Source organism: Delphinapterus leucas, chromosome 8 (genome assembly GCF_059928025.1).
Source record: "Delphinapterus leucas isolate spDelLeu-1000000601 "Yukka" chromosome 8, BTC_Dleu_Yukka2, whole genome shotgun sequence".
Classification (NCBI taxonomy): domain Eukaryota; kingdom Metazoa; phylum Chordata; class Mammalia; order Artiodactyla; family Monodontidae; genus Delphinapterus; species Delphinapterus leucas.
In genome coordinates, this window is record NC_143136.1 from 110,302,943 (window position 1) to 110,316,567 (window position 13,625).

A 13,625-nucleotide genomic window follows, 5' to 3' on the forward strand; every position below is an offset into this window, starting at 1 on the left:
CACGTGACAGAGATATATCCACGTTGCGTGTGTGTTGTACGGGAGACTCACTGTGCCTGCTTTTGTGTGTAACTTTCATCTACCTGGAGCCAGAGGGAGACCTAGGTCTGACCTAGGACTTCGTGGACTTAGGTGGAAAAGGAGGGTAGCTGGCTGCCTGGCAGGCTGCTGTGATGGTCCCACTGGGTAATGCTGATAGCGTGCCTGTTAGACATGCCCTGTTTCCCATTCCCTTGTCACAACTCTGCCTGATGAATAATACGGGACCCAAATTCCCACACTCACTCAGGTACCCAGACCCACCACCTGCTTCTGAGGTCACCCTCCTCAGCTTTCTTCCTGCCACTGGAGAGGGGTGGAAGGGCCTCCCCAACCCCCCACTGCTAGCAGTCGGAAAGGAGCCCAGGTTGTCCCTGATGGGCTGAGCTAGGCATCCTCTGCTCAGCCCCACATGACTGCCACAGGAGAGGGATGAAAACAAGGAGTCCACCTAGCCCAGATGAGTCCAATGAACCTTGGCTAAAATGTCAACTGGCATTTAGAGTGGAAGTAAGAACTAATTCAACCTCAATTCCAGTGTGCTCACTGTGAGAGGAATCCCAGAATTCACTAGGAACAGCCCTTAGGGTGTTCAGCAGGTGGCCCAGCCCACCTCTGTCCCAAGCAGATCCTTTCCGGGGCCAAAGCCTAGGCCTGCCTGCTCCAAGGAGCCTTCTCCGGCTTGGTTTGCCCACCTCACCCCACCCGGACCCCCAGAAGCAGAGAAACTTCTAAAGCAGAGTGGAAGGGTGACAGCGGTCGGGGCCAGGGATGGTGGGGCAGGACAGAGCCCCCAGCAGAGATGGGGGGTTCAGGGGCTACCGCACAGGGTGAGGGCCTCGGGGGCGGGGTCCCAGGGCGGGCTGCTCACGTGTTCCAGGAAGCAGGCGCCCAGCTCGCTCAGGTGGGGCCGCTCCCGGTTGAACTTCTGCTCCAGCGCCTTCACGAAGGCCTTCTGGCACCGGTAGATGTCCTCGATGTTCCCGAAGATGGTTCGCAGCTGCTCCTCGCTGAACATGTCCACGCGCTTGCGACACTGCCTGAGGTAGCCCTGGGGGCGCGGGCGGTCAGGCTCACCTCCGGGTCCCCTCCACCCCCAGCCCCGCCAGCCCGCGAGCCTCACCTCGCAGATGTCGCGCAGGTGCTTGATGTAGTCCCGCTCGGTGCTGAGGATCTCGTTGATGACGTTGGTCCGCATCTGGTCCTTGCTGCTCTGCACCTCAGCCCCGCCGTGTCCGGCCCCGCCGTGCCCGGTCCCCTGCGCCGCGTCGTCCGCTGGCTCGTCCTGGTTCACCCGCAGCTGCAGGCAACGCGGCCGGTCAGCATCCCTCGGGACCGCAGGGTCAGGAAGCCGCTCCGTCACCCGCACAGTGCCCGCAGGGACAGGGGACACCAGGTCCGAAGGCGCCCCGTTCCCCGGCCTCCCCCTTACATTCGGCTCTGCGAGGCATAGTGCTCGGAACCGGGCACACGCTCACTGCAGGGCCTCTGAACCAGCGCCTGCTCATACTGGGCCCTCTAGGGGCTGTGAAGGAAGCAGACGGGTGATGTGGCCTTGCCAGCTCTGGGACTGTAACTAGGAAAGGCTTCGGTGCAGAGAGCGCTGTTCCTCCGGGAGGTCTGGGGCAGGAGAAGCACTCCCCTCCCCACGGCCCTCTGCCTGGTTTGGAGCCTGCACCTGGATTCCTTCCCTGGAGACCAAAGGCTGCCTTAGGTCTGGGTTTGCTCCCGTGATCTCTTGGGTTAAAGACTTAGCTTGTCCCTGCCTCAGTTTCCTCAGGCGTAGCGATGGCTCCCAGATCCCAGGACTGTTGTGAAAGTTAGAACTGAGATGCCCCGCGCAGATGGTCTGCACAGCGCTTTGCAGATGCCTGGGAAGCCCAGCTGGCTGTGGCGGCTGTACTCTAACACACAGACCCCCGCGCCCGGAGGGGACCACTTTTCTGACCCGTTCTTCACTGGCCGCTGAGGACTCCTGGAGGGAGGGGCAGGGGCAGGGTTGGAGTTGGTGGTGGCGCAGGAGGAAGGCTGTGTCTCGATTCCCAGGCTGGGCTTCCCGACACCCACCCGCCCACCCAGCCCCCAGCCTGCAGTCCCAGCGCAGCTATGAGTGGGAGGTCCACACACAGCACCCCAGACCCCAGAGCAGTTTCAGGCTTGCACTGCTCAGCAGAGCCAGCTGCCTCTTTACGGGGCTAGGAGAAGCTCGGGCCAGTGCGTACCCGCACAAAGCTTGCTGGAAACCAGCCCTCGCCGTCAGCGACCCGGCCCCACCACCACTCTCTGTTGGTGGCATCCATTACTTCGATGACGTCCCCGGCGTTGAAGCCCAGTTCCTGGTCATCCATGGTGACGTGGTCCCAGAGTGCTTCAGCACAGACCACACTGCCATCGCTGATGAGCTGTGGAGAGAACCAGGGAGGGCAGGTCACGGGGGTGAGGGTGTTCCTGCCCTCTGTCCCCCACCCCTGGGAAGGGGGGATCCTGACTCGTGGTACAGAGGGGCAGACGGAGGCTCCCTCTGAGCCAGCCCCTCTCTACTGTGCCCAGGGCATGTCTAGACTGGCGGTGAACTTGATCCTTGATTGCTAGAATCCTGGGGAGCCACAGAATCTGAGGGCGAGCATGCTGCCCCCTCCTGCACACAGTGCACACCTTCCTCCCGTCCCCCCGGGCCGTGATTAAACTATTGCCTCTCAGCTTCCCCCGTGTCTCTGCTCTGCTTCGTGATGCTGGCCTGGGGCACTGCCGGCTGCATCTCTGCTTGTGCCGGCCGTCCCCTGTGGCATCAGAGGGGACCTGAGAACTGGAGACGGAGGGGGCTTGTTCCTTCCTAGTGGCTTCTTGTGGACCTGCAGTCTACCACCTGATTAGCAGCAAACACCGCTTCCCCAGGTCTGCTGGTGCCCAGCCACTGCAGTAGCTGGATCCGGTCTGCAGTGTTTTTTGAACGCCTGCAGAGCCAGTCTCGGCCCCCTCGGCACCAGCTGAGCAGCCCCCCTCCTCAGAGTTCTAGGCCTCCAGCTCACAGAATTCTCAGTTTTAATTATTCCAGTCTATTTCCTTCATTCCCCAGCTCTAGAGAGTAAGGAACATCTCGCAGTTGCCACCTCTGTCACAGAAACCTCAGGGCTGTTCCTGAGCACTTCATGACTGAGTCACCCACTTTATACCTGGCTGACAATTCTCTATATTAATTTTTCTCTCCGGAAATGACTGGCGTGGTTCCTCCCTCCCGCATGATCAGAAATCGCATTAGGAGGGACGCTCCCCTCCCAGGCAGCCCCTGTGCTCAGAGCTCCGTTTTGCACTGGGCTGACTCCTCCCTGCTCATGTAATGTGGGCTGAGCGTCTACTCTGTGAATGACGAGTGGCTCCGTGAGCTTCGGGCAGCCCATCTCCTGAGCAGTGGGCTGGGGGCTGCCCAGGAGGTGAGGTTCGTGCCCCTCTCTACTGGGACCAGGTGTCGGCTCTGACTGTCACAGACCTGAGCTGGCTCTTTGGCTAAGCAGTCAAGGCCTTGGGGCATCACCAGGCACGGCCTCGTGCTGTTTCCTCCTCCGAGCTGCTGCCCAGCGGGGGTCACTTGTCTCCATGGCACCCCAAAGGGACAGGGTGAGAAGCAGGGGCTGCTTGGGTACTGGAGTGCACTCAGGCTGGGCCCTTCCTCCAGGGTAGGGCCTGAGAAAGCACGTTCACAAACCACAATGAGGTTCTTCATGTTTTCTTGGGTTTAAACCTGCTCCAAACCCCAGTGAAACCACCCTTCAGAATAATCCACAGCTTACGTGTACACCCATCCTCACAGCAGCAGCCGTTCAAGGGCTGCAGATTCCCGTGGCCCACCCAGGGACCCTGGGCAGACAGCACTGGGCTAATCCTGGGGGCTGCAGGCCTCCTCAAGAAACCACTGTACTCTCATCCCAGCTAAGAAGACCTACTACAGGCTTGTCCTCTTCTGCAGGGAGAAACCTCCAGGCTGCAGTACGGCCAGGATGAGACCAGAGGATTCAGCGAGGCCACGTGAGAAGAGCTGGCCAGCTGCAGCCCGGGAGCAGGCATCAGGCTGGGCGGCCCACAGCCGGCACACGGGCACAAGCAGGCTGCCATCCAGCCCTCAGAGGATCTGGCCCTAGACCAAGAGGAAGCAGAGTGGCTCAAAGGTGGTGCAGTTGAGCCAACGAGGACGTGGCTGCAGGTGAACATTCCCGTACAGGGACAGTGACCAAGGGTGACTTGGCCCATCAGGATGGAGACTATTTGGGAAGGTTTGTACGTTCTGAGTGATGAGTTACGGAGACTGGGGAGGGTTCACTCCTGGAGCTGCTTTCGTAACCTGAGGTTTGAATCTGGCAGGGAACAAAACTTTTGGTTTATTAAGCTTTGTAGTTTTGATCCTGGGGAAGTGGGTGTTCTGAGACTCCCTGTTCCGGCACGCACCTGCCAGTGCACATTCACAGGCTGGCTAATGGGATGCTACACTCTGATCTCTTGAGAACAATCTGCTAGATCGCAGGCGGATGCCGTCCATCCTCAGGTCACATGAGCTGCACGCGCTAGTCTCCAGGACAGCATGGAGGTAGTCCCCACTGCTAGAGCCCAGGCAGGGAGGAAGCACTGCAGACACACCCCACACAGCCCAGCTTCTGACCAGTTCCCTTCCCAGGTTAGTCCCACATGATATTAATCAGGTCAGGCATCTCCCCCTGTCCTCCACCTTCCCTCAAATGAGCCCTGAGCAAAATCCCCGCTTGCATGGCCCAGTGCCTCCTGCCTGCCCCCGCTTTATTCCGCCAGCCTTTGCGGAGAGGTGCGGGTCCTCCGCAGGTGGTCTCCTGCTCAGCTTTGGGAAGGGCTCCAGGTGTGGGGCAAAGAGGCAGGCTTGCCAGAGAGACCAGGATTCCTTACGCCTTTATGGACAAGCCCCCATACCCATCCTGACCCGTCACCTAGAAGCCCTTGATGGCAGGGGGTAGGGTAGGGTGACCTTTGTCACTTCCTTGTCCCGGCAACTTGCTGGGCACAGGGGACTTGATAGACACACAGCCATGAGCAACTCCCCTGATATCCCTGTGCCTCGGTCCCCATCAGAACCCAGAGTAACAGTGTGCTCTACCTGGGTCACCAGTCTCCCGTGTAGATCCACAAATAGGAGGTGCTCAGACAAGGTACAGCTATGACATTAACCTTTATGTGACGTCACTAAGACAAGATGTAGCTCCAAGAGGTCAGAGACACATTCTACTTTCAGGACAGCCTGGAGGCTGCCAGGGCCAGTGCTGGGTGGGCTTCTGTACAGAGGCCCTTCCTGGCACTTTGTCTGAGGTGCAGCTGCACTGAAGCCAAAACTCAGGCTGGGCAGGCCCAGGGGCGAGGGTTCCGGGCTCCCTCCTGGCCTGGCAGTGGGGAGCATACCCTGGCTCTGAGGTATGGGGTGTTTAAAACTGTGGAGGCAGGTGGGGGACTGTCCCGGACGGCGGGGGGCAATTTCAGGACGAAGACAAGCCAGGGACAGGGTGCTGGATCCCCTTTTGTGCCTCTGAGAGTTTGACAGGGCTGGGAAAGCCAGGCTCTGCCTCAAAGCGCCCCCTGATGACCACCCATCACCCTCCCCACCCTGCCCCTCCTCCCAGCTGTCTCACACATGCACGCTGGTGGAGGAGTCCATGCCGACAGTCTGGGAACACAACGCAGATCCCATGGGCCCCCGCGCACGCAGCCCAGGGGTGCCCACCTGCAAGGGGCAGGGTGGGGGGCGGCCTGCCTGCAGTGGGGGGCACGCTGACTGAGACCACTTATCTAACACCTAAAGTGGGAAAAGCAACTGCAGGCAACATAAGCAGAGGAGCCCACTCATCCTCAGACATCTCTCAACCCGCGCAGAAAGGCATGTCCAGATCCGCTCACACGGTGGTCACATGTGCAAGGTTCCCTGACAACCAGACAGCTGCGGCCACAGCGGCATCTGCACCCTCAGTGACACACACACACACACACACACACACACACACACACGAGACAGACATTAAGGACCCCATGGCACATGTGTCACCGCGCCCCTAAGTCACCCACCCGGCCGTGCCCCGGGGGACGCGCACACAGACGGGCCCCAGCGCACGGGTTTGAGGTATAGGCCTCCCCTCGTGGGGCGGTGCAGGGCTCTCAGGGCCCCGCCTCGGGCAGCTGGGGGCTGGGGCGGCCACAGCCGGAGCCGGGCGGCAGGAAAGACGCGCAGCGGTGGAGGGGGCCCACGCCGGCGCCACTCACCCCGGCGGTCAGCGGAAGGCCAGCAGGAATATCAGCACGACATTGATGAGCACGAGCAGCGCCAGCACGGCGAAGACCACCACGCGCTGGGCGCCGGGGGGCAGGTTGCAGCGCAGGAGGGCGCGCAGGACGCTCCCAGGCGGCGCTGGGCGGCGCCGGGACTGCGGGGCCCTGGCCATGGCGCCCAGCCTCCCGGCTCCGCGGGCCCAGGGATCCCGCCGCGACAGGGCGGCCGCGGGGTTGCCGGAGCGCCCAGAGCGGGGGCGGAGCCGCCGCGCTCCCCGGGCCGGGGCTTCTCCCTCGCCGCGCGCGCCGCGTCCCCCAAGACCCGGCCCAGCGACCCGGCCGCCGGCGGGGGCGGGGCTGGGGGCGGGGCCGGGCTGGGCGGCTCCCGCGTGTGCCGCGTTCGGCCCGGGGCGCCTCCACTCGGGGGGTCTCCTTGGTCCCGGCTCCGCGCGGGCCGGGCGCATAGATGACCACGGTGGCGCTTGGGGTGCCGGGGGCCAGGGGTTCTGAATCCTAACACCAAGGGCTGCCCTTGGCCCCGACAGCACAGATGAGTAAATGCGGCTCGGAAAGGTCTATTTGCTCTGTCATAAACTCGTCCAGGAATTTGAACTCTGGACAGACGGGCGGATCCGTGCTGAGATGCTCCAGAAAGGCCCTGACTCAGGACCTCTCCTACTGACCTTGCCCATCAGAGCGGCATTTTGTTCCTGTGGGAAAGCAGCTGGCTTCTTCAGCCGCTAACCCTCCCTCCCCAGTTTCACTGAGGTATGATTGACAAAAATTGTATATATTTAAGGCGTACGGCTTGATATACACTGTAAAATGACCACCACAATCAAGCCACTGTGGTGGCGGGGTTGCCATTTCCATCTCCTCACGGTTACCATTTTGTCTGTGTGGTGAGGACACTTTAAGAACTAACCCCTCAGCGAATCTGAAGCACAATACAGTGCTGTTAACAATACTCACCATCCCGTGCACGAGGTTCCCCAGAACTTATTCATCTTGCGCAATTAAAACTCTGTACTCTTTGACCAACATCTTCCCATTTCTCTCTCCCCCAACCCCTGGCAGCCACTCTACTCTCAGATTCTGTGAGTCTGACTTTTAGATTACACATATAAGTGCAATCATGCAGTCTTTGTCTTTCTGTGTCACTTAGCATAACGTCCTCTAGGTTCATCCACCTTGTTGCAAAGGGCAGGATTTCCTTCTTTTTTAAGGCTGAATAATATATATACCACATTTTCCTTCAACCGTTCATCCGCTGACGGACACTTAGGTGTTTCCATATCTTTACTATTGTGAATAAGGCTGCAGTGAACATGGGAGTGCAAATATCTCTTCAAGATCCTGATTTCATTTCCTGTGGATATACATCCAGAAATGGGATTGCTGGAGCGTATAATAGTTCTATTTTAAACTTTCTGAGGAACTTCCACACTGTTGTCCAAAGTGGCTGCACCAGTTTACACTCCCAGCAACGGTGTGTAAGGGTTTCTTTTCCCACACCCTCAAGAGCACTTATCTTTTGTCTTTTTAATAATAGCCATTGTAAGGCGTGAGGTAATGTCTCATTATGGTTTTGGTTTGCCTTTCCCTGATATTGGAATGTCCAGTAACGTTGGGCATTTTCTTTTAAGAGATGTCTATTCAGGTCTCTTTGCCTATTTTTTAATTGGGTTATTACTATTATTATTTCTGGTTTGTTTTTTGGGTTCTTTTTTTTTTTTTTTTTCTATTGAGTTGTGAGTGCCTTAGAGATTTTGGATATTAACCCTTTATGAGATATATGGTTTGCAGATATATTTTCCCACCCCGTAGGTTGCCTTTTCACTCTGTTGATAGTTTCTTTTACTGTGCAAAGCTTTTTAGTTTGATGCAATCCCACTTGTCTATTTTTGCTTTTGCTGCCTATGCTTTTCAAATGTGTCATATACAAAAATCATGGCCCAGAACAATGCCAAGAAGCTTTTTCCTGTTTTCTTCTAGTAGGTTAATGGTTTCAGGTCTTATATTTGAGTATTTAATCCCATTTTGAGTTGATTTTTGAGGGTCCAATTTCATTCTTCTGCACGTGGTTCAGCAGCTTTTGAAAAAAACCCCATGTCAGGTACCCGGTGGTTTCTACTGCCTCCCAGACAGAGCTTGCAACCTTAACCTTGCAGGGCTCAGAGCTCATGTGCAAGCCTGTCATTCCATCCACAGTGAGGAGCTCTGTCACAGTCACCGAGCCCCTCTGATGGGTCAGGAGGCAGCAGCTGAGGGGGCCGAGGAGACTGAAAAGCAGCTCAGAAGTGGGCAGAGGTTTCCAGGCTCCATGCTCAGCTCTGAGGCTCCTGGGGCAGGAGAAGCCCATGGAGGGGTTACGTGCAGAGGCTGGGTGTTCCCTTGTGGGTGGCTGTATGTTCAGGTTCCCTGTGTGTGTGCCAGCTCTACATGCATGTGAGTGAGTAGAGACGATGGTACCTGTGGACGTCACCATCCTGCTGAAGAGTGCAAGGGGACGCCGGGATGTATGTGCGCAGGTGGGTACCTGTGTGTGTGGCAGAGGAGGGCTGGGATGTGTCCAGAGAGGCTGTCTGCCCCCCTCAGATCTGAAGGTTCAACTGGGCCTATCTGTCTAGTTGGGGGAAAGAGTCTTCTTTTCCTGCCCAGTTCTTCAAATAACTGGCTCAAGATTTTCTCCCTTCAAGCTCTCACAAGGATTGTGGGGACTCCCTCTTGCCCCAAATCCCAGCACTGGTAAGACTGTGTGACGCCTCTGGTGGGGTGTGGCTCGGACCCCTGACTTGAGTCATTGTGCCCCTGTGGTTGCAGAGCCATCGGACACCCAGGAAGGAGGGCACGGTGGGCTGTGTGACCTCAGGCCACCAGTCAGGGTGGTTCCAGGAAGCCACTGGTCAGCGCAGCACTGAGCGCTGTGGGTCTACAGGACCTTCCTGCTGCTGCCTGGCCTCGGGGGCGAGCTTCAGGACTTCAGCCACGGCTCAGCTCTGGGATGACGCTTGTGTCCCCTGTGCAGCTGAGCAGCCTGGGAGACGTTAAGTGGCAGAAGAACCTTGAACCTGGGCCGGGATGGAGGACTGAGAGGTGGCTTCTGCCCCACCCCGGGGCACCCAGCCTTCAGATCCCGGTGATCTGGGTGTACGGCAGGGAAGATAGTAGCAACAGTATTTGTGTGTGTATTTCATGACCAAAAACAAAGCCAAAAAAGCTTGAAAACAAAGGCGTAGGCCCTTGAAAGATTCAGGCTGAAAGGATCCAAGCCAGGGGGGGGTAGAAGAGGCAGCAGGGCCTGGCCCGCCAGGCTAGCTGGGTGAGTGTGTAGGTCTGGGAGGGGCAGGACTGCTGTGGAGGGGGGTGACCTAGGTGTCCGGGACAGGGCTTCAGGAGGGTGAGGGAAGAGGAAGGCTGCTCTGGGCTGCCGGCCACGGGCACTTGCAGGCCTGGCGCTGGGGCCTTGAGTTGCTCCTGCCCCGTCTCTCGGAGACCTACGTCCGTTTTTCACCCAGCTCAGGGCGCGCGTGAGGGGTCTGGAGCCCTGACCAGTACTGGGCTCCTCCCTGGGGCCGGGGAGGGGGTGCAAGAGCTAAGTCAGGTGTGGGGACAGATAGCCAGGGTCACAGGCACCAGGGAAGGCAGAAACTCCTGGATGGAGGGACAGACTGCCTCCAGGAAGGGGTGGTCACAAGCCAGCCTCGCATCCTGCGATGTTCTCTAAATGCTCCACCAAGAAGTGCTGGGAGTAGGTGGATGGCCAGACTGTCTTCTGTCCTTGGTGACCCCACGGCCTGGGGGCCCAGGCCAGTCCAGCTTCCCACCTGCTGTGCTGGCTGAGTTACCGGCAAAGCTCTTTTTACGCTTTAAGCCCCAGGTTGGAGGACAAGCTTTATGTCTGTCTGCCCTCTAGTCTGGGTGTCATCTTCTCTCCGCAGGATGATCCAGGAGCTGCCCTCAGCGCCCCCTTGCCCTCCTGGAGCAGGTCTACACACAGGTGTTTGGAGGGGAGCTGGACATTCGAAGGCCGTCAGCTCCGTGCAGGAAGTGGGCAGAGCTGAGGGGAAGCCCAGCTCCACACGCGTGCCGTCCTCCAGCACAGCCTGGCCTGGCCCGGAGGGGAGACTGCAATCTGCAGGGCGGTGGCTGAGCACCAGGAGACCCCAGGCCTCCTGGCTAGGGGCCGGTCCCATCTCACAACTTTGGGTGGGGAGGTTAAAAAGAAACAAGAACAATGTCTTCCAAAGACACTGCCTACTTTCAGCCCTTAACTCTTCAGAAAAAAAATCCCTGGGCTAAGAATGTCCTCAGGCCTGACCTCAGGGGTGACGCCAGCTCAGCAGAGCATGGCCGGAGCTGTGGGAGGCAGGGAGAGGGTGGGAGGGGGTGAGGAATTGGGCAGACAGGCCCAGGCCTGGGCCCGGGTCACGGGCATCTGGTGGGGACAATACTGAAAGGAGAGGGGACACTTCTGGGCCCTGACGTTAACTCATGCTGCAGGAACTGGACAGTCACAAGGCACGAGGCACAGGTTAGGGGCAAGGGATACAGGATGAACAAGACATCTCCTTCCATTGGGGCACATGCAGACGAGGCCAGGTGCCCACACACAGACGTGCAGTGCCTGCCGTCACCCCGGCGGTCAGCTCCCGGAAGGCAGGACGACGTCCTCTGCACAGCTCTGTCCCAGACCTGAGACACTGCCTGACACACACTAAACACTCAGTAACTGTGTGTCACATGCATGCAACACACACGTGCACACCTCACACTCAGATCTTCACGTGGTCACAGACACACGCTCCTCATGTACCCAGGACACAAAAGGGCTTCGCTGCCCGCCCTGCATCGCCTGCTCTTCAGGCCAGCTGGTTTCGGTTGCCTCCTGCTTAGGAAATTGAAGAGCGATCCCTCCTTAGGTCACCAGGAACTAGACAGTGTCCCAATTTAGAACATGACACCAACGTATTCTTAGAAAATACAAGTGCACGTGTGAGTTTAGAGCAAGCCAGATGCTATTTAGTGTGGACTTCTCTCTGACACGTGTTGCTTCTATTATCTCCAAGCCTGAAACCCACACTGACCACCAGTAAGCCTTCTTGCCTCACACGCAAGAGCTGTGCGTGCCAGAGGGGCCAGGGATGCAGAGCAGGACGTGCTGATCTCGCAAGGCTGGGGGAACCAGCCTGTCGTCGGAGAATCACCTCTTGTGTCTCTTTGGAGTTCCTGATAAGGTGAATCTATTTAATGCTGCCCAGGAATCGTAATGAATACAGCCTTTCCCGGGTACCCAGTACACCTGGGCACGGTGACTCTCCTACATGCCAGTGGGGCCCAGGGGCCTCATTCACCCCACAGAGAGGAAACAGAGGCCCGAGACGGGAATGACCTGCAGCAGGTCCTCCACCAGCCAGCAGCCCAGCCCCTGCCCCATGTCAGCCTTGTATCACTGGAGGGGCTCTGCTACCTGGCCCGGCCGTCCTCCTCTGTGGCATGCTGCATCCTCACCCCACCCTGGGCGCTCGCCCAGGGTCCAGGGAAGACCAGCACCCTGGGAGCGCTGAGGGCTCTAAACACAGGTACAACACCACCGCGCTGTCCACTCAGTAACCTCAAATACCAGGCAGGACCTTTGAACCAAACAGGAAACAAATTCTCTAAGCAGCTAAAATAGGTCCTATACAATTCATGGTCTAAATTGCCTTCATTGCCCTTGGCCAGAGCCTACTTGTTCTTCTAGAGCACTCCTGGCTCTTGGCTTTCGTCATCCAAAGCATCTTAGAATGGACAATTTTTTAAGGGCCAAAAGGGCACCTCCCCACCAGCAGCATGATGTGATGGACCAGATTCCACCACTAGGTAGGAGATGAACAGCTATAAAAAGTAGACACGAGAGCTCTAATGACACAGCACTGATGGCCAATCAGATAACCCCACACAGAAAGTTTTATGTTACTATTCCTTCCTCATTACCATCTGCGTCATTGGAGGTTGAGAACCCACTGCGTGCCACGTTACTTACGTTTGTCCGTCCTCCTGTAACCGTACGGTCATCCTATTTTACAGCTCAGCACTCAGAGGACTACCTGCTCAGATCTCCACACCTGGTCGCTGGCAGGGAGGAGCTCCCATCCAGGTGTGAGAGGCTCTCCCCCTGCCCCACATGGCCTCCCACCATGGCTGGGCCCCAAAACTGAGGGCGGCTGAATCTTCAAGAAAAAGCAAACCATTCTCTGTGAATTCTGCTACGATGACATCATTTTGGAGCCCCTTCCATTCAAAATAGTTTATGAGAAGCACTTAAAGAAAGGCTTCATATATTGGAAAACCCAACTTATTTGGATGTTTATTCCTTATGCATCATGGATTTTGATGAAATCATTATTTAATGGCTACTTTAAATCATCATTCAGAGCCGGGCCTGTGGGAAGTGCTGGTGCAGTGGTGACTGTCAGGTAGGTAATGAGGGCACCACACTCCCGAAGGGCTCCAGAAATGTCAGAAGCTAACTGTTTGTACGCTGATCTCCTCGTGAGGGGAAAATCTTCTGCAAGATCGTGGGTGGTCTGATTCGTTTTAGTGAAGCAGAAATACATTTATATCATGGCCAAGAGGAGAATGTGGTGCTGTTATGGACATGTGCTTGTGCCAGTTACCTACCACATTATGTTCAACAGCCTTCTCCAAATTAAGTGAAAAAGAAGAAGGGGAGAAAATAGAAGTATGAGTGAGAAAAACAGAGGAGCGTCCAGGTCTCGAAATTTCTCCTTCCTTGGAGAATACAAAAGGAGGACTTGGCATGGGGACCAGTTTTGCCTAGATAAAGTTTCGTACTGATTTCTTCTGCTTAGGTAGGAACAGTAAAAAGTGGTAACATATACTACACAGTTGTCATAGCAACAGCAATACTCTTTAAGCTCTTGGAGTCAATAGGGAAGAAATCACGTGCCTTGCCCAGGTCCTGCCCAGGCAACTGGTTGAGAGGTCAGGGGCTAAGCCCTGGCCTCCTTCCTGCCAAGCAGAGCTTCTTCCATCCAGGACAGCGGTTACAGGAGTTACATCACAGGTCCTGGGTACCACACCTGCTATTCTGGGTTCCTTCTAGGCCCCTTGAGGGCAGAGGGGAGGGTCCTGGATTTGACAAGCTCTGCTCGTGGACACCACATTCTAAAGTGAGAGCCACAGGCTGAAACTGTGCGGACTGCACGCCGGTACCACTGTCATCTGCTTGGGACACAGACTGTGGACATCCAGGCCTGCATGAGCGTGCTGAAGTCGCCCCGATGGCCAGGCCGTGCGTTCCAGCCCCA

At 57.0% G+C, this 13,625-nt stretch overlaps 2 protein-coding genes across 9 annotated transcripts in view; both read right to left on the bottom strand.

The window, feature by feature from the left end:
* Nucleotides 1-13,625, bottom strand: part of ARHGEF4 (Rho guanine nucleotide exchange factor 4) — a 250,732-nt gene that overhangs the window by 5,681 nt on the left and 231,426 nt on the right. For 7 of the 8 annotated variants that reach the window (XM_089916944.1, XM_089916941.1, XM_022590520.3 and 4 more), the window contains 3 exons: nucleotides 2,262-2,441; nucleotides 1,163-1,339; nucleotides 911-1,090 (listed from right to left, as the gene is read on the bottom strand). In XM_089916944.1, the coding sequence (XP_089773070.1) occupies nucleotides 911-1,090; nucleotides 1,163-1,339; nucleotides 2,262-2,441 (537 nt within the window). The remainder of the gene's footprint in view (nucleotides 1-910; nucleotides 1,091-1,162; nucleotides 1,340-2,261; nucleotides 2,442-13,625) is intronic. The other variant, XM_089916942.1, reaches the window with a different exon arrangement.
* SMIM39 (small integral membrane protein 39) lies at nucleotides 2,490-13,623 on the bottom strand. The gene has a single exon (XM_089916949.1). It carries the CDS (start codon nucleotides 6,774-6,776, stop codon nucleotides 6,315-6,317), a length of 462 nt encoding a protein of 153 aa, XP_089773075.1. The 5' UTR covers nucleotides 6,777-13,623; the 3' UTR covers nucleotides 2,490-6,314.

Coding starts and splice junctions, on each gene's coding strand:
- SMIM39 (XM_089916949.1), bottom strand. CDS start 6,776: ATGCGCCCGGCCCGCGCGGAGCCGGGACCAAGGAGACCCCCCGAGTGG.